A 19,305-nucleotide genomic window follows, 5' to 3' on the forward strand; every position below is an offset into this window, starting at 1 on the left:
TAAAAGTTTAACAATTCCTTTGTTTTCTTTCAAGTAGATTTTCCTTTCTAGAAAATCTCATACTATATCTTTTACCTGCTAATTCCCATGTTATTAAATTAAGAAGCTAACATGCTACAACTCTAAAACTCCCTTAATTCTAGCAGCAATTGGCTCCACTAATGTCCTGCCAAAAGACTATTGTGTCTCAGATGAGTCAAATTAGATATGATTCATTATTCAACTAAATTATTAACCTTAGTCTTAGAAGCATCTATAACAAAATGTAGCTATCAGAAACCAACACATTAAATAATGCATTAGTACTTTAGCAGTAGTTGAGGATTTGGTGACAATTTTTTTTTTTTTTATATGTTTATATCACAATTTAAGGTTTTTTCTAAGTTGTATCCCGTAGTTGTTGAATTTTCAAGGTGTGCACATAATTTTTCAAAATTATAAGATGTGCCTTCCAATTTAAGTTGCTTATTATTCAACCGTACCCTCTGACGTTGACGGAACGTTAGTAATTGTGCTAACCATTAACTACCCCACTTTGAAGAGAAATTTCACGCCTAAATTGGGTTGAAGATTAACATTAAACATTTTTTCAACATTTTATGATCTACTTTTTCTTCTTTCTTCTAAAAGCAACCATTGATATGTCAAGCTCTTGGTGTACTTTTTTTTCTTTTTTCTCATTTTCTTTTTATTACTTCACATTTTTATACAATTACTAACGCCAAGGTAACGTCAGAGGGTACGGTTGATTAAACACCTTAAATTGGAGGGCACAACTTATAATTTTGAAAATACATGGGGGACACCTTAGAAACTCAATAATTTCGAAGGCATAGCTTAGAAAAACCCAATATTTAATTATGTGATTCTATTATTTGCAACATTCCCTGTTACATCAAATTATTAGTATCACTTTATTACTAACACTACCATTAGTTGTGGGTTTATGTACCTTAACTACCTTCTGAAGTAGGTTAAGACCAACTAAAGGAGTTATAGTATTATTTTATAAGCTATAAGCTTACTGAAAATGGGATCTTTGAAAGTTGCAACATAGCAAGCTTTAGATTGGAGAGTTTGTACAACTTCTATGAAGCTTAGGAAAACTTGCCTAAATAACTTTATCACTTCATTCTTCTTCAGTGTCTCTTATTGTATTTATTCAACATGACCTAGTTATATGATATTATGATCTATCTAGCTAGCTCAAATTTTTGTGCTGAAATCAATACGTAATTAACCTGAAAACTAATGGCTTGATTAGACTTGAATATTAAAACTAATATATATTTGTATGATTGTATGACTGATATGAATTAACAATAAACTCGAATTTTACCCTAATCAATGCAAGTAACTCATCAATCAAATTTCCCCAACTCATAAAACCAAACAATTTATTTCCCAACTATATATAGACATGTCCGATTTGAGAGTCAGCGTCGGAATAGCTCAAATGGGTAGAGCTCCCCTCTCAGTTTTAGGTGATTTCGGGATTAATTCTAATATTCACATTATCCAAAATCAGGTCTGGCTCTTAAGCGGTGGTGCAACCTGCAACTGCACATGATCCAAACTACTTAGGGCCTCAAGTTAGTACCTCTTAAAGAAATTGTTGCTATTAAGGCCCCGTTCACTTCACTTTATTTTTGCTGGACTGAAATTATTATAGCTGAACTTAAATTATTTTTACTAAACTTAAATTATTTTTGCTGAACTAAAATTATTTTTACAGATTTTCTATTATATTTTTTTATGGATACTGAATTTTACTGAACTTAAATTATTTTTACTTAGTATTATTTTTGTAAGGTGAAGTAAACAGGGCCTAAATGTAACACTCCGACCCCAAACAAATTAGAGAGGGCCTATTGTTACGAAATGCGTATCAAGGGCCAACAACTGTCCCCATAGACCAACACATACATGTCCCCACAGACCAACACATGTCCTTCTGACACATTTTGTCCACACTGATGCGTACCCCAGAAAACTTTTCAAGAGGTCACCCATCCTAAGACTATTCCAACTAAGCACGCTTAACTGAGAATGAAGTAACTTAGCATATAAGCTCCCTAAAAGGAAGATGCATTTTGTTGATATGAATAGTATTTTAAATCTCTTTAAAGCAATTATGACGAGTATTACACTAAATATTAGTAAAAGTGTTGTACTATTTAGTGGTAAATGCGGATCACTAGGATGAATGTGAACCTATTCCCATAATAAGTCACCCATAAATAGAAGTTGTTTCTATGCGACTATGTCAAATAGACATATAGCTACAAAGCCAGATCTAGGGGGTGGTCTGCCCCGGTCACGACCCGCCCCATGATCCAAAAAATATATAATACAATTAAGTTGCAATTATAAGATTATGTGGCTGAGTTGGTTGTATGATTGTCCATTGAATGTTTGGGTTTAGATTTAGAGATTGAAACCCATAGCCCAAAATTTTTTTTGTTTAAAATAAATTTTTTTATACTTTGTATTGCTATTTCCACTTGTAACTCAATGATTCCTTTTTTTTTTGGTTTTTTTTATACATCCTTTTTATTAGCCTAAGGAGTTTTACCTCTTATAATATTTCTTATTTTTTGTTGTAGAAATCTAAAAGTTAACTTATGAATATGCTTTAGAAATCCGGCCCGGTTCATATTAAATTCCTAGATCCATCCTTATATAGCTACTAGATTATTGAATAATGGAGCAACCATTATGCACATAGTCATAATTATTCATCCCATATGGCTGTGCTCTTAAGCTGATATAGTGGTTTACTAATTGGAAACTAAATTATTACTTCACTAGTCCAGGCCACTTAACATTTCTAGATTAGCTGCATTTTGCACACACTTCTATTCACCAAATAGTTCAATTCCACGCAAAATGTTGGTTTATTTCTTCTTTTAGATAGGTAATGCTCTTCAAGTTGGTAGGTATGCATTAATCATCATTACTATATTTAAACAAAATGATAAAATGACTTTCTTAGAAAAGCCTAGTGACTTATTCTAATTTTGAACAAATATAGTTGGGTTTTTATTCATTCTTCTCCTTCCTTGATCTTTCTTACTTTTGTATCCAACAACATATTTTAAGATGTTTTGACATCACCTCTCTACAAATTGTAACAACTAATGGTTGATTCATTTTATTTTATTATTTTTGGTAAGGAGAAATGTCTTATCCGGCCGGAATCTCTCACAAGTCCTCTCAACCAGGGTTCATGGTTTATTTCATAATATTATGCATTGTATTAACTTAAGTGATTATCTGATACTCTGTACAATGTGACAACAAATATCAGACATAATTTTAACACTTCAAGATGTTATACTATATAATTTATACATTTCATTTGTTTTCAGGCTCTATAATTACTGGGCAATGGGTTTAACACAAAAGATCTTGCTAGACATTAAATGGGCTCAAAGCCAAAGCCCATTAATTATCGTTTTATTCCATCTGACAAAATGTGAAAATTTTACCCTACACCCTAGTGTAGGGTGTGTTCCCTACACCCCCCCTATGCTACGTCGTTTTGTAGCTGGTATTGAGTTCTCATGTGCAGCTTCTTTCCTTTTGCGATTCTTTCCTTTTTTTTTTTTTTTTTTTTCCTTTTTTTCTTTTTTTCTTTTCTTCCTCTTTTTTCCTTTTTCCTTTGATTCTTATTATTCAATTTATGTATATATATGATTTTAAACCCTATTTTTTCTCTCTCTTCAATTGATCAACCAACCTCCATTTTTGATCTACATTTTTCTCTCGCTAATTCATCTTCTTCATTTGATTTTTTGAACGAATTCGTTAATTGTTACCGATCATCAATGGCGAATTCTGCATCTGGAGATTGCGTTGATTTTGATCGCGATTGCGAGCGTGTGTTTCCTTCTGGACTTCGTTTCGTTGATTCGTTTGTGCAACAATGTGAGTAATTGTGATCATAATTTTTCAATTTTTAATTATCCCTAATTTGTTCTGTTATAATGCTCTGTTAATTTGAACTTAATTGATGTATTATTATTCACTTTCGATTTTTGAATTTACTACTTTGATTACATTATGATGAACGTTTTTGGATTGTTGTACTTTGTATGAACATTTTGTTGCTTCATTTGTTGTTTCATTTGTTGTTTTCTCTGTGTTTTAGAATTGTGTGTTTTTGTCGTATATTTTGTAGATTATACTTTCAATTAATCGTTTATGTTTTCTTATTCATTGTTACTAATGTGTTTATGTTCAGTCTTAAAGTCATTTTTGATCATTTATTTTTACATTTTTATATCGATATTATGTGTAGTGGTAAATAATGAAAATATTGTTCAAAATATTATGTGCTGAAATTCTTTTTGCAATTGATCATGTGCTGTTTTGATATTGAACATTTTACTTATTTGTTATTGTTCATTCATGAAACTCTTTATGATCATTTATAATTGTATATTGTGCAGTGGAAAAAAATGATGATATTATGTATTTAGAAGCAGAACAGTCTGAATTAAAGGATAAAGAATTTAAATCTGAAGATGAAGCTTTCGAAGCGTATAATGAATATGCTTTTAGGAAAGGTTTTGGAATTCGAATTGGGAAGAGTAAGAGAAGAAGAGATGATTCTTTTTTGATGAAAAGATTTGTTTGTTGTAATGAGGGATTCAAAGATAATAAGTGTAAGAATAAAAGGATTTATGAGAAGTTGGATCATCGAACTGGTTGTTTAGCTTTTGTGCAGTTTCATATTGATCATTTAGGGGTCTATACATGTACAAGACATGAAATGGTTCATAATCATGCTATGATTCCTCCTGAAAAAAGGCATTTGATAAGGTCTCAAAGAGATGTGAATAAAGAGCAGCTTCTTTTCATTTCAACAATGAAATTGAGTGGAGTCAAAGTTACTGATTCTTTGAGGGTTCTAAAGAAGGAGGTTGGGGGATCTCCTAATCTTTGTTTTACTGCTTCTGATGCTTATAATGCATTGTCATCTGAAAAAGCTGCCCAAATTGAAGGATGTGATGGTAACCAATTGATTAAATATTTTGCCAAGAGACATGTGGATGAGACAGATTTTTATTATGATTTTGAACAAGATGATAGTGGTGCTTTAGTTAGTTTTTTTTGGCGTGATGGTAGGATGATGAGAGATTATCATTACTTTGGAGATTTGTTGGTTTTTGATACAACTTATAGAACTAATAAATATGGAATGATATGTGCTCCATTTGTTGGGATGAACCATCATGGTAACAATGTCATGTTTGGTATGGGTTTTATTCTTAATGAGCGCACCGAGTCTTTTGATTGGTTGTTTGATACATTTTTGCACTCAATGGGGAGGAAAAGTCCCATTACAATTATGACTGATCAAGCACAAGCGATTGCAGCGGGTATAAGAAACATTTTTCCTTCAACTGTTCATCATCGTTTATGTGTATGGCATCTTGAACAAAATTCTAAGAAACACATTGGAGCATTGAGAGCTTTGGAAGGCTTTACAGATTTGTTTGGATATCTTTTGAAGTATTGTGAAACTCCTGCTGAATTTGAATATTTCTGGAAAAGGTAAATTATTGTTTTTTATATTTATTTTTTATTTTTATTATGTGATATATTTGATTATTATGTGATATATATATGAACATTTAGTGTTTTACATATGATCATACAATTTACTTTGTTATGTATGTTATCATAATATTATTAGTGTCCATATTGTTTATGATCATTATTCTTTACACAAATGTACATATTTTAATTTATATTTTGTTCATTTTTAAATTAATATATGATCATTTCTGTTATACAGGATGTGTGATAAATACAAATGTGAAAATGATGATTGGTTATGTGATTTGTATAAAATAAAGGAAATGTGGTGTCCTGCTTATTCTAAGAAGTATTGGTCTGGTGGTATATTGTCTTCTCAACGTAGTGAAACTACTAATAAGTCAGTTTCACAACGTCTTAATAAGACTCAAGGTTTATGTGATTTTTATCATGTTTTTCTTGATGTCATTTCTGAGTGGAGAAGTAAGGAAGGTGCAAGAGATTACAATACTCTGAGGGGTAATAGGCACCTAGCTTTTGCTAATATTGGTATATTAGTTCATGCAAGATCATTGTACACTATTCAAGCTTATGTTCTTTTTGAAGAGGAGTTCATTAGGGGGACAGCTTATGATCATGTTGATAATGGTTTGCGTTTTCCAGAATATTCATATCTTCTTTGGAGGCCTGGGAAGGATATAATTAAGCATGAAGTTGTTTTTAATAAGGAAACACATGCAATTTGTTGCACATGCATGTACTTTAGTGAGACTGGTTTACTTTGTTCTCATTCTCTTCGAGTATATCATTTGCATTGTGTGCGTAATATTCCACAAGAGTATATAATGAAACGATGGACAAAGGCTTCCATGTGTAGTCATGGTATTGAAGAACCTACTTTGAGGACAAATGTTGTGGCTACTAGTGTTTGGAGGTCACAAACAATCAGAAAGTTTGTTAAGTTGATAACAAGTTGTCAGAATTCTTTGAATGCAAGGGCAGAGGTTGAGTGTTATTTCAATCTGTTAAAAGAAAAGGTTGAGAGTGTATCAGGTGTAATTGACTTTAGTGAACCTGTTAAAGAGGTTGAAATTGTTGATCTTGAGATCAAGAATCCTCCAAAAGCTAGGCCTAAAGGTGAGAGGAATGTAAGGCCTAAGAGTACCTTGGAGAAGCAGTGTAACAAGGCAAAGGGTAATTTCAAGAGGAAAAAGTCTCTGTACACTCCTTACAAAAGGGGTATAGGGCAAGCAGTTGTACAGGTATATGATCATTTCATATTTTCAAATTGATCATTTCAGTTTTCGTAAATGATCATTTATGTTTTTTTTTTAAATAGGAACTTGATGAGAACGGTTGTGCTGTTACTTATGCTAATTCTATTAGTGATCCCATTGAATTGATTGTTTTGAGCAATAAACGGGCTCAGGTAAATTCAAATGTGCCAAAAAAAACATTTTATTTATATTTTATTAATATTGATTTTTATAATTTAAAAATATAGGTCGGCTTAAAATCAGCTGTTGTAGAAGAAATTCCTTCTAGTTCTAAGGAATCAAATCATAGTATTTCCAATGATTTTGATCAGGTATATGAACATTTATGATCTATATTATAATTTTTTTTTATTTAATTTTTTATTTTTTATATTTTTTTTTGGTTTTTTTGTAGGCTACTGGTGAAAGCTCTCTTTCATCTATCATATCTATTGATGTTGATATTTCATCTATTGCTAAGGTTTTTTTTTTTCCATATTTGTTTGTATAAGTGTTTGTAACTGATCATATACTGGTTTATTAATGATCAATTTAATTTTTTTAAAGGCGAAGGATTTAAATCTTGAAGGTGTTTCTGCTGTTCAACCTTGTTCTAATTTTGGTGCAAATGAAGGTGCTTCTGGTGTTAAAACTTACTCTCAAATTAATCCAAGAGTTCCAATTCATACTAGTGCGTCAACAAAATCTCCTGTTGTTATTCAACCTACTGTTCCCAGGAATGTTCAAAATCAAACTCAGAATTGTTCAAACACCAATCCAGAAATGATCATATCCAACTCCAGGAATGTTCAATCAACAAATGTTCAAGTTATTTCTCCTACGGTTCAAATAAATGATCAAGGATTTCCTGTTCAGAATGTTCAAGTTACTCCTCCCACAGTTCAAAGAAATGATCAAGGTGCTCGTGTTCCAATTCTTCAATCAAGAAATGTTCAATTAGGTTCTAAAAAGATTTCTTCTAAATATGATAGGTTGTTAGCCTTTTTTGATACAAGTGTAGCTAAACGTTTGGCTAATAAAGATAAATAATTAGTATTCCAGAACTTTATAAACATTAGACTTTTTTGTAATGTTGATTTAATTACTATTTTGTAATTTTGAATTTTCGATCTATTATATAAAAAACTTTCATTCAAAGATTAAAATGAAATATCAATTACAATAATATTAAAATAAAATCCATAAGTCTACTTCTAAAAAAAAAAAAATAGTCATATATAAGAAATGAACATATACATAGTTGTAAATGAACATTTGAAACTACAAAGTTGCAAATTTTCTAGCTTTCCTTCTATTTGCTCTTGATTCAGTGTTTTCTTCAAATAACATCAGTTCTGCTGTGTATTGGAGCCTTAGATTTCTAATTTGTTCCACCTGTTGAACAAAATGAATTGTCAAATTTTAATTAAACAATCTTTACTGTTTCATAAATGAATATTATATCTTAAATAATTGATCATTTATAACTCTTACATTGTTTGGTTTTAAATCACAAATCCAGCTCTCATTAGGATCAGCAGTGAAGGTTTCCATATGCTTCATAATGTAAACTCCACAGTTTGTATAGTCATTGTTGCTACGCCATTTCATCTTTTCCAAAACAACTGTGTAGTCTTCAATTCTTTTTGCATCTTGATATCCAAGGTGTTTCATGTACTCTGCCAATCCTTTTAACTGATAGAAAAAAGAGTAAAAATTGTTTAGAAGTTTGTATTGTGATGAAGACATGAACAATTAATAAAATATAATTGATCATGTAGTCAACTATAAATGAACATATTATCTCACCATCATTTTTGGTTGTTCTTCATATTTTGCTTGGACTGATACCTTTTTTGGTAGTTTTCTATTGTCAATTATATGAATTTTGTCTTCTATATGATTGACGCACAACAGAAAAAAATGTTGAGAAGTTGATACTGGGAAGAAGACCTGAACAAATTATATAATGTTATTGGACAATATATTGAAGGTAATTGAACATTTGTATTAAACAAGAATTAATACCTGTTTATATCCAACAATGCTGTCAATTTTATTCAACTTCAGTTCATTGTCAATTCTTTCTATGAAGGCATTAATTCTTGTCTTCATTGATGATCCTTCTTGACAAACTCTATTTGTGCACATAATGTGCTGTTGAAATACAAACAAACATATAGAAGTTAAATGAATTTTTAGCAATTATTTATCATAGGAAAATAGAATCAATAATATAAAAAAAGAAGAAAGACTAACATGAAGCACTGTTGAGAAATAAATCTTGTTTCTCGGCTTTTTATGATTAAGAAACCTTGCCCATCCATCTATGACACAATTTGTCACTTCAACATCATCTCCAAGAGTTTTCATTTCATTTCTATTGATGAGATTCAAGCCATCATAGTATAAGAGTGCACTGCATTATGAACATTTAATAATATGAATGTGAACATATTTTTATAAAAGATATTAAACCTTAAGTTTAATTAGTGTAAGTAATTACCTTTCATCTTTTCCACCAAGAGCAAAGTCTACTGCAATTTGGTTCATGGCTTTCTCATCTTTAAACAGATCCTTGTACTTGACCAAGTAAGGAGATCGGAAAGCAGGAGGAAGTGTTTTCTTTTCGCGTTTTGGTCTTGTTGTTCAATATAAAATATTGTTAAATTAAGAAAATTATGAGGAACATAAATGAACATTTGAGTGTATATAAATAAATTTGAAATTATACCTTTCAACCTTTTCCTTTTCAGTTTTTTTTCTTCTTTTCTGCAATTGACTTTTTCTTATCATCATTCCTGGTCATATTACATAACACAAATGTACATTTAGGTATATGAAAATGTTCATTATTATTTTTGAACATTTACTTAATATAAATAATGTACCTTTTTGTGACTTTTGAGGATGAAGCAACAATCTTCTTGTTTTCACTGAAAAGTGAAACAATGTCAGTACATATTAATAAAATAAAAGCTTCTTATGTAACACCCTGAATCATTTTCAATTCATAAAATGAAAGATATTGATTTAACATAAACCTATTGATTTAACATAAACCACACATTCATATTACATATTCAACAAAATAATGTTCACACATACAATAGTTTGAGAAACACCAGTTTCAAGTTACAACACGATAGTAACATAAGTTAAATTGTTCCATCTAGATATTTTATCCTACACCATTACATAACCCTAATAGTAAGACATGTCTTCAGGATTTTACCCCTCCACTTTTTCATCATTTTTTGTTTTTTCAAAAACATCTTCCTTGTTTTGTTTTCCACCTCCAACTGTGTTTTTTGGATCATCACTTTTTTCACCACCATCTGACCTAGGGTCAGCATCAACCACTGAACCAGATCCTGCATCTAAGAAAAAATTTAATTAGATATAATATAATTTCTTTGTAAATGAACATTTGAGTATTTATAATTGAACATTATACCTGTTCTAGGCAATCCTTCATTATCTGACCTAGTGTCAGCATCAAGTTTTGAACCAGTTGCTGCGTCTAACAAAATAATACAATTAATAATGAATATTTCTTGTTTGTAAATGAACATTTTACACTTTTTAATTGAACATTATACCAGTTCTAGAAAATTCTTCAATTCTTTGTTCTGAAGCTGCTGAAGTTTTACCCACATCCTTTTCTCCAGCTGTATTATAAATCATCATTTTGGAGATACACTAAGTTAATAGTATTTACACATAATAATTAGAAATGAACATTTCTACTTAAGTTTATGTACATTATTATTAAATATATGAACATATTACCATTTGTTGAAATTATTGGTTGTTCAATTATATCACCAAGTGTTGAAAAGGTGGGCCCTGTTTCTGTTTAGGACAATTTAGACCACAAATTTAGAATTTTTCATATAAAAATTAGGATATATAGTCTCTTTTAGTTAGAATTTACCAATGGCTGGAGAAGGTGGAGTCAACCCCAAGCTGAAAGCTTTTCTGATGTCATATTCTTGTTCTTTTTCCTTTCCCTTTTTGGTTAATTTCTTCCCAGTCATTTGCTTCTCAGTTGTTTGCTTTTCAGACCCTTGCATCAGATTCTTCTCAGCTTGTGCAAGTGCATTTAGGAAATCCTCACTGCCAAAGAATTCTTCATCTTGGCTTAGAATTGATGGTTCCCTAGCTACCACCTTTCCTAAAACTTCATCAACTTTTTTCACCAAGTCATTTCCAGGGAAGATATCCTTTGCCTTCACCAATTTTGAAGAAAGCTTTGACAGGTTTGAACAAGTTGTTTTTACCAGGGAAACAAAATCATCCATAAAAACCTATATGAATGAATATTAAAAATTATGCAGTTGAACATTTCAGATTATACAAATGAACATTTATGTTAACAAAAGTGATCATTTTATAACCTTAGGACTTTCTTCAACTTCTGCAGCAATCCTTGGTAGAATTTTCCCTCTCCCAAATCCCAATTCTAATTCAATCTTCAACCTCTCAAGAACCATGTCTCTATTCCATGCAGATATGATAGGAATTGTTCTTGGAGGCCTTTTGTCTAACCTCTGAACTCTATCAAAATAGAACAACTACAAGAAAAAAGAAAACATGGAACAGAACATAAACAATAAAAAAAAGTGCATTTATTTAAATTTAAATGAACATCTTGTATCTAAGAATATACCATCAGAAATTGAAGAGGGCCTTTGTAGAACCCCTTGCCTTGCTGCTTTCTCCAATCAACATGACATTTGATAAGTGAGTCATATACAAACTGACACCAGTTCAAATTTTTTATGTTTTCTTTGTCCATCATAGAATAAAGAAATTTGAAATGGCATTGATTGTTTGATACACATTTCATCAAGCAGTTCACAGCCACTGCTAAAAAGTTAGTAATGAAATGTTCACTTGGTGGTCTGTTGTTGGTGAATTTATCATTTATGTATCCATTCACAATCTGCAAACAAAATGAACAAAACATTTATACTTTTGATCATTTAATGTATTTAAAATGAACATTTAAAACTGATCATACCTGACTCACTGATGGAGTTTTTCCTGACCATGATTTTCTCCATTTCTTCAGAAATTCTGCATACTCCTCACTAATTTTATCAGACTTTGGCTCAACAATTGGAATTTCTCCTGTAGGCAAGCCATAAACTACCCTAACATCCTCTACCTCAATTTCTATTTTTTCATTCTTTGGTAGTTCAAAATACTGGCTATTTTCTTCAAAACTTCCCAATAACCAGTTACAGAACTTTTGATCAAGTTGAGGTAAACTAATGTCAAGAAGTGATCCTAACCCTATATCAATAATTTGTTGTTTTTGGGTAGGTGTCATCTTTTTTATCCATGCAATGAACTTCACATGTCCTCCTCTCTTTGAAGATTTCTCTTCCTCAAATTCATCTTCCTGAATTTCCTCAACTTCATCAGTTTCTATTGCTTGAACCATTTCAGTTTTCATTTTCTTTTTTCTCCTACCTTCAATCTTTCCTTCATCATACAGTACCATCTTTTGCTCCTCCTTTTCAACCTTTGCCTTCACTGAATTCCCTTTCTTTGCCTGTTTCTTCCTTGGCTTTACTTCTTCCTCTTCCTCCTCTTCCTCCACCTCATAATCATCCTCACTGACAGGCTCTTCTTCTGCTCTATAAACTGACTCTTCACTATCATCATCACTGTCAGGATCTTGAGAGGGTTCATCTGATGGTACTTCTTGTATTTTTTTTCTCTTTCCAGCATTTCTCTTGGCAGGACTGACATCTGAAAATTAAATATATAATTTTGTTTAAGTATTGAAAATGTACAGTAAGCAAATGATAAAATGAACAAAATTGTTTTCTCAAATGATCATTCTATATATAGAAATTGAACATTTATAATATATCATTATATACCTGCTTTTCTTTTGCCAGCAACCTTAGAAGTTTTCTTCACTTCTAGAGTTTTCTTTTTCCCACCTATATATTGAAATTGAACATTAATGATATACCATCATAAATGATCATTCTATACATTAAGATTGAACATTTACCCTTTTTGCCTTGGTCTGGAGGATATTCAGCAGGAGCACCTGCCATTTTTTTTATTGGAGTAGGTGCTGGAGGTGGTGCATCAGCTTCCTTTTGAATAGGAAAATTCCTTGTAGACATTCTTCTCTTCTGTCCTATTTTTGCGGTTTCTTTAGCAGGCTCAACATCCTTCTTCAGGCTTCCCTTTTTAGATTCATCTAACAGAACATCTATTGTTTTTAAAAAAATTTATGTTAGTATATTTGAAAGTGTAATATTTATTGTGTAACAGAAAAGTATTATGATTACCTTGGCTCCTTGTAATTCTACCACTTGGCACAACAACAAGGCTTTTGTTTTTGTTTTTCCTTGCAACCATTTTGTATCTTGTTTTCATTTTGGTTGACTGATCACTTTTTTGTGATGATGGAGCTGTCTCCTCACTAAGTTTTGTGGAAACTTTATCATCATCTTGATCTAGAAGATAAGTTTCATCCTCAATTTGAACAAAATCAGGTGCAATTTGTGCTGCATATGAAATGATCAAATATAAAAGATTAAATAAACATTATTAAATTGGATGACAAAAGTTTACTATATACAATATAAATGAACATTTCAGGTAATGAATATGTACATTTTCCACTATTTACCTTTCGGATCTGTTGTCTTTGTAGACTCATCTTCCACTGTTTTCTCTTTAGGGATTTTCTCCTTTTCAGGCTCTTTTTTTCCCTCTTGTCCTTCTATGAAAATTTAATTAGTTAATATTTATATATTTTTTTAATCTTATTGAACATTCAATATTATGTAGATCCAATATGAACATTTTATGTAATAAAAATGTACATTTATAAATTTTTACCTTCTACATTTGTTGTCTTTGGAAAGACATCTTCCACAGTTTTGTCTTTAGGGCTTTTCTCTTTTTCAGTCCCTTTTTTTCCTTCTTGTACTTCTATTAAAATTTATTTAGTTAAAATTTAATTTTTTTAATCTTATTGAATATTTAATATTATGCTTTTCCAATATGAACATTTTTTGTAATAAAAATGTACATTTTAAAATTTTTACCTTTTTCCACAGTTTTCTCTTCTATTGGCCCTTTTTCTTTCTTTTTTGCTTCACCTTCAAAAGTAATAGTATTGTTAAAATTGATATTTATGACTATTAAACAAAAATATTCAATAAATATGATCATTTACCTTTCCTGATTTCCTTGCTTGCCTTTTCCATTCTTTTGAGATTTCTCATAATTCTGATTGTCGATTCTTTGTACTTTCTGTAAATGTATGATATTAACTTTGAAATATATTCATTAATTGATTAAATTAATTCAATTATTTAAATTTAAACATACTTTGGGTTTCTCTCTATGTCTAAATGTATTTCTTGCATCTTGTCCTTTAATGTTGTTATTCTTGAATCATCTTTGGGTTTTCTGATATTTCATTAAAAATATGTTTGAATTTACAATTTTGATTAGTAAATAAAAAAATGAACATATAACTTATATTACTATTGGCCATGAGCAAACTTTTTTGTACTGATTTTCAAATGAACATATAGTCTATCTAAATTGAACATTTAAGTTTTCTTACTTTTGGCCAAGACTATTCTTTACTGGATTGCTTTGCACTTTTGGTTGAACTTCTTCTTGCTTGCTGAAATCAATATTAAGAAATACTTTAAATAAAAAATGCACATAAATTGTACATAAAATATACTGTTATAAAAATGAACATTTGTTTATATAAAATTGATCATTAGTATACCTTTCATCCCTGCTCTCTTTGTCAGTTGTGTTATGTGTAGCAGACACACTCTTAGTTGTTGCATTAGTAGCAGGAATGTTCTCACTTTGTTCACTTAAAAAAAACAGAATTATTTTATATAATATGATATTAAAGTATGAACTAATTTATACAATGAAGAAGATAATTAGTTATTTTGTATAAAGCTTTTATACCTTATTGTTTGATTTGTCTCTGGTGGTCTTGATTTTGACATAACAAATTTCACTCGAACCTTTTTTTTTTCACTAAAATTTTAAGAATTACCTAATAAGTTTGGTATATATATACAATGTACAATAATTGAATGTAAAAACAATTATTTTATACATATAAACTTACTTGTTTAAAGTGTATCTTTCATAACTATTACCATATTCATTTTGTTGTATAACCTTCTTTAGAGTTAATGGTTCAGATTTCCCATCTCTAAATTGAAGCAAGTGTATCACTCTAAATGGCACATCACTACATTATAAATTAATTACATGACATTAGTTTGAATGCATATCACTGAAATGATTATTATCATATTTATATATGTGCATGATGATTTAATGAAATGTATATTTGTTATTTAAATCTCAATGACTACTCAAATGAACAAATATACATATATGATCATAATTATATCTATAAATGAACATTATGAGTATCAAATATGATCATATACAATGATGTTTCAATGAAATGTACTTTTGTTTTTAAATCTCAATAAATACTCATATGAACAAATATAAATATATGATCATAACTATATCTATAAATGAACATTATGAGTATCAAATATGATCATATACAAATAACATATTAAACAAAGATAAAACCAATTTTATCAAATACAACTAGCATATTAGACATGAACATAATATATTCTGTAAATGACTAATTACCTTGGTAGTGGAGACATTGTTAAATCCGTACCAATTGACTTGTCAATATCTTTTAAAAGTTCCGGATCTACAATTGGATCATTTTGGCGGTTTTTTTTTCAATTTGTCTACTCTTGACTGAAGAGGTACATCATCATCATCGTCTCTGTTTTATTTAATAAATTGTTAATGTTTTAGTTATTTTCAGTAAAATCTTAGAACAATTACTACAATCGCAAAAAATTTTAACAAAAATTAGGTTTTACAAAAGTTAGGGTTCATACATTTCTTCAGAAATTTTCAACAAATTACTCGTCTGTGAAGTATTTTTCTCCAAAATCATACTACAATTGCAAAAAATTGAACAAAAATTAGGTTTCACACATAAAATCGCACTATAATTGTCATCGCAAGAATATGAACAAAATTACTTACTCTTTGGTAACATTTTGCTCTGATTTTCCAGTTTTATCTTCCATGTTCTTCTCTAAAGCGTTTTTTTTGCAAAATCACTCTACAATCACAAGGAAAAGAACCAAAATTATGCTTCATACAAAAATTGTACTAAAATCGTAATCAAATGAACAAAATTACTTACTCTTTATCAAAATGCTGCTGCGATTGTTTAATTTCATCTCGAATATCAGACATTTGAAGTAATTATGAAGTGTTTTGAAGCAATTTTGCAATAATTTGAAGAGAATTTCGTTCCGATTCGACGGTGTTGATGAGAGAGAAATTCTACAAAAATGAAGAAGATGGTTTTTAGAGAGAGAATAATTTGATATGGATAGTTTTTTTTTTTACTGTGGTTAGTGGGGGTAGTTACTGTAGTTTGTGGGGGTAGGGGAAAAACGCAAAACGCTGCGTTTTGTAGGGGGTGTAGGTTATGGTACCTACACTAGGGTCTAGTGTATACTAATTAGACAAAATGTCCATCGCGTTGTAACAAACTGCTTAAACTTGATAGGCCCATTATTTGAAGAGGTGAAATAGGTCGGGCCAATTTTGGAAATCCGGCTTAGAGACATGCACATTGCACACCAAGTCTTAGCAACAGCTTGTTTCAAAGTACATAAGGGACATGTGGTGCTCGCCTGTTCGGTACGAGCAGCGGACTCGTAGTCGTTGCCTCGTTGAAATTCAACATGATATGGCACAAGGTATAACTTCACACGACTTAATGCCTACTTTTATTACGAATCATAAAATTTAAAAGTATTGTACGAGTATTAATTTTGAACTATGTGTGACACTATTTCTAATTATGCTTAGGGGTGAAAGTTCGGTATTCGGTTTGGATTATACCCCAAATCGAATCCAAACCGAATTATTTCGGTTTCTGATTCTTGGAACCAAATCCAAACCGAATTTGGATTCAATCCAATCCAATCCAAACCGAAATAATTCGGTTTTGAAAAATGGATCCAATCCAAACCGAATTTTTCTGGGCTGTTGATTTGGGCCTTAAAATTGGGCTTTTAATCGGAAGTTTGTTTTGGCCCTTTTGTAGGCCTAAATTGGTGAATTACAATAGTTGGTCTTTAAGCCAAAAATTTGCCAAATTAAGGGAAAATCATAATAAAAAAAATTGTCCAGCCATTAGAATAAAATTACAAACACGATAAAAGTCTTAAAATGGAATAACAGTCTACAATGAGTCTACATGCAGCTAAAACCATAATAACATCAACTAAAATCAATATGGTAGATTGACAGCAGCTAGAATCAACATGGCAGGCAACAACTTCTTCATTTCTTCAACATGGCAGCTTCAAACAATCAAGCTCAACGATATCTAACAATAAAAAAATAAACATGTTACATAATATATATAAATAAAGAAAAGGAAATCAATATAATCAAATTCGAACAAACAAAACATCAATGTCGCCAATTTAAACATTATAGCACATCAATGTCATCATATTAGCCAATTTCGAACAGATCGAACAACAAATTAACGAATTCAAACAGAACAGAACTATTGAATGAAAACTTGAAAAGAGAAGTGGGAAATGAGTACACATCTAAGAAGAAGAGAAGCAGGAAAAGATAAGTGAAATTAACAGAACGAAAGTGAAATTAATAAGAAGAAGAGAAGCAAAAAATGAGAATTCTTACCCTTGAGTGACTGAGTGAGAGGAGATAGTGAGGGAACGCGAACACGAGCGGCGCCGCGGCGGTGAACTGGTGGTAATTTTAGGGAGCACAAAACCACGAACACAAGCGGCGGTGAGAAACGAGATCTGCGAGAGCACGAAGCCACGAACACAAGGGAACTGATGGTGATAGACGTTGATCGGATATGTGGTGAGCGGACTGAGGAAGGTGGTGGTCGGAGCTACTGAGGTGGTGAGGGAGAAAATGGGGAAATTTTGGAGGATTAGGGTTTGGTGAGGAATGTGCCGCAGAAAAGGGGAAAAAAAGACTGGGATAAGAGAGGAGTATTTTAGGGCTTTAGTATATATATGTAGGGTAGGAGAAATGGGCTGGGATATTTGGGCTTCATAAATTTCGGTTTGGATTTTCGGTTTTTGGAAGCCCAAAACCGAATCCAAACCGAAATATTTCGGTTTTGATTTTTTGAAACCGATCCAAACCGAAAACCGAAAAAAACCGATCCGAATTGCTATTTCGGTTCGGTTTGGATCGGTTTTCGATTTTTATCCAAATTACTTTCACCCCTAATTTTACTCTCCCATGATCCCGTTTAATTAATAAAGATATCTACTCTCTCACATACTTTCCATCTCAGTTTTACTATAATAAATTATTTTTTTCACTCATAATAGTATATTATTATATTAATTTCCTAAAACTCCGCAAAAATAGAGGGTGTATTACTAAAACAAAGATGATCTTGATGAAATGAGTTAACCACCCAAGAAATGAGACCCAAAGAATTGTAATATCATGCCACCAAAGAATTAATGAAATATAAAGAAGAAATGTAATGTCACCAAGATAAAACTCTTAATCACGGGTTTAAACTCTTGTGGACGATCAACCTTCAATACTGGGCATTTGTTGTCTAAAGAAACATGTACTGGAGGTGTCGGCTTCACCTCATTGCGCTTCTTCTTGAGAAGAGCTAAACGGAAACAGAAAGAATGGAAAACGGTGAGAACCCGGTGGCGGAGGGCTTGCCGTTCACCGGCCCCTCCGAACCCAGCACCAACTGCTGATCCGGTGGAGGGAGGCGGGACACTCAAAGATATCGTTTCTAAATTTGTTTACGTAGTATATTTGGCGGGTAAAATGACTTTAATTTATATGTTTCTCAATTTTTTAAATTTTGTAACTAATAAAACAAATTTAATTCAATAATTTACCACATCTCAAGTCTCAAATTACATGCATCATTTAATTGTGACTATTTTTTTAGTACAAATATATACATGAATTTTTTTTTACTATTATTAAGGTGAGGTTAGAATGGTTGGATTATGATTCTTACCAGTGTATTACATAATTTTCAACTCTACAAGATGTAATACTACATTACATAAAAAAATTCATTTGTTTACAGGCTCTGTAATTGCTGGGGTATGAGTTGAAGCTTTAACCCAAAAGGTCTTGCTAGACATTGAATGGGCTCAAAGCCAAAGCCAAAGCCAAAGTCAAAGCCAAAGCCCATTAATTATTGTTTTATTCCATCTGACTAAAAAATATCCATCACAAATTTTTACCTACACCCCATGACAGAGAATACTGCCTGCACCCCCCACCCTCCGCGCGTGTCCTGTCCCCACCCTTTTTCATTTATGAATTTCTTGTAAAATTTTATAACATGTTCATTTCTGTAATGGTAAATGTTCATTTA

The 19,305-nt window shown here is 31.2% G+C and overlaps 2 protein-coding genes across 5 annotated transcripts; one reads left to right on the forward strand and one right to left on the reverse strand.

The window, feature by feature from the left end:
* Nucleotides 1-3,462: 3,462 nt before the first annotated feature.
* On the forward strand, nt 3,463-7,876 carry LOC110717466 (protein FAR1-RELATED SEQUENCE 7-like). Of its 4 annotated transcripts, XM_021896172.1 has the most exons (7): nt 3,463-3,930; nt 4,455-5,562; nt 5,807-6,809; nt 6,887-6,976; nt 7,052-7,135; nt 7,219-7,284; nt 7,371-7,876. In XM_021896172.1, the coding sequence occupies exons 1-7, from the start codon at nt 3,696-3,698 to the stop codon at nt 7,851-7,853; spliced, it is 3,069 nt and encodes a 1,022-aa protein (XP_021751864.1). In that variant the 5' UTR covers nt 3,463-3,695; the 3' UTR covers nt 7,854-7,876. The 4 variants fall into 4 exon arrangements, with proteins under 4 accessions (XP_021751864.1, XP_021751865.1, XP_021751866.1 ...); XM_021896173.1 differs by lacking the exon at nt 7,219-7,284; XM_021896174.1 differs by lacking the exon at nt 6,887-6,976.
* A 1,679-nt stretch (nt 7,877-9,555) lies between these two features.
* Nucleotides 9,556-15,987, reverse strand: LOC110717583. Its single transcript, XM_021896320.1, has 22 exons — nt 15,915-15,987; nt 15,501-15,823; nt 14,590-14,682; nt 14,416-14,478; nt 14,175-14,255; nt 14,020-14,096; nt 13,889-13,942; nt 13,680-13,772; nt 13,468-13,560; nt 13,124-13,342; nt 12,838-13,044; nt 12,701-12,763; nt 11,830-12,566; nt 11,476-11,751; nt 11,204-11,380; nt 10,741-11,113; nt 10,596-10,658; nt 10,406-10,474; nt 10,261-10,326; nt 10,039-10,183; nt 9,695-9,739; nt 9,556-9,604 (listed from the first exon to the last, which is right to left on the reverse strand). The coding sequence occupies exons 2-22, from the start codon at nt 15,515-15,517 to the stop codon at nt 9,556-9,558; spliced, it is 3,060 nt and encodes a 1,019-aa protein (XP_021752012.1). The 5' UTR covers nt 15,518-15,823; nt 15,915-15,987.
* Between the last annotated feature and the right edge of the window lie 3,318 nt (nt 15,988-19,305).

Source organism: Chenopodium quinoa, unplaced genomic scaffold (genome assembly GCF_001683475.1).
Source record: "Chenopodium quinoa cultivar QQ74 unplaced genomic scaffold, ASM168347v1, whole genome shotgun sequence".
In the NCBI taxonomy this organism is placed as follows: Eukaryota; Viridiplantae; Streptophyta; class Magnoliopsida; order Caryophyllales; family Amaranthaceae; genus Chenopodium; species Chenopodium quinoa.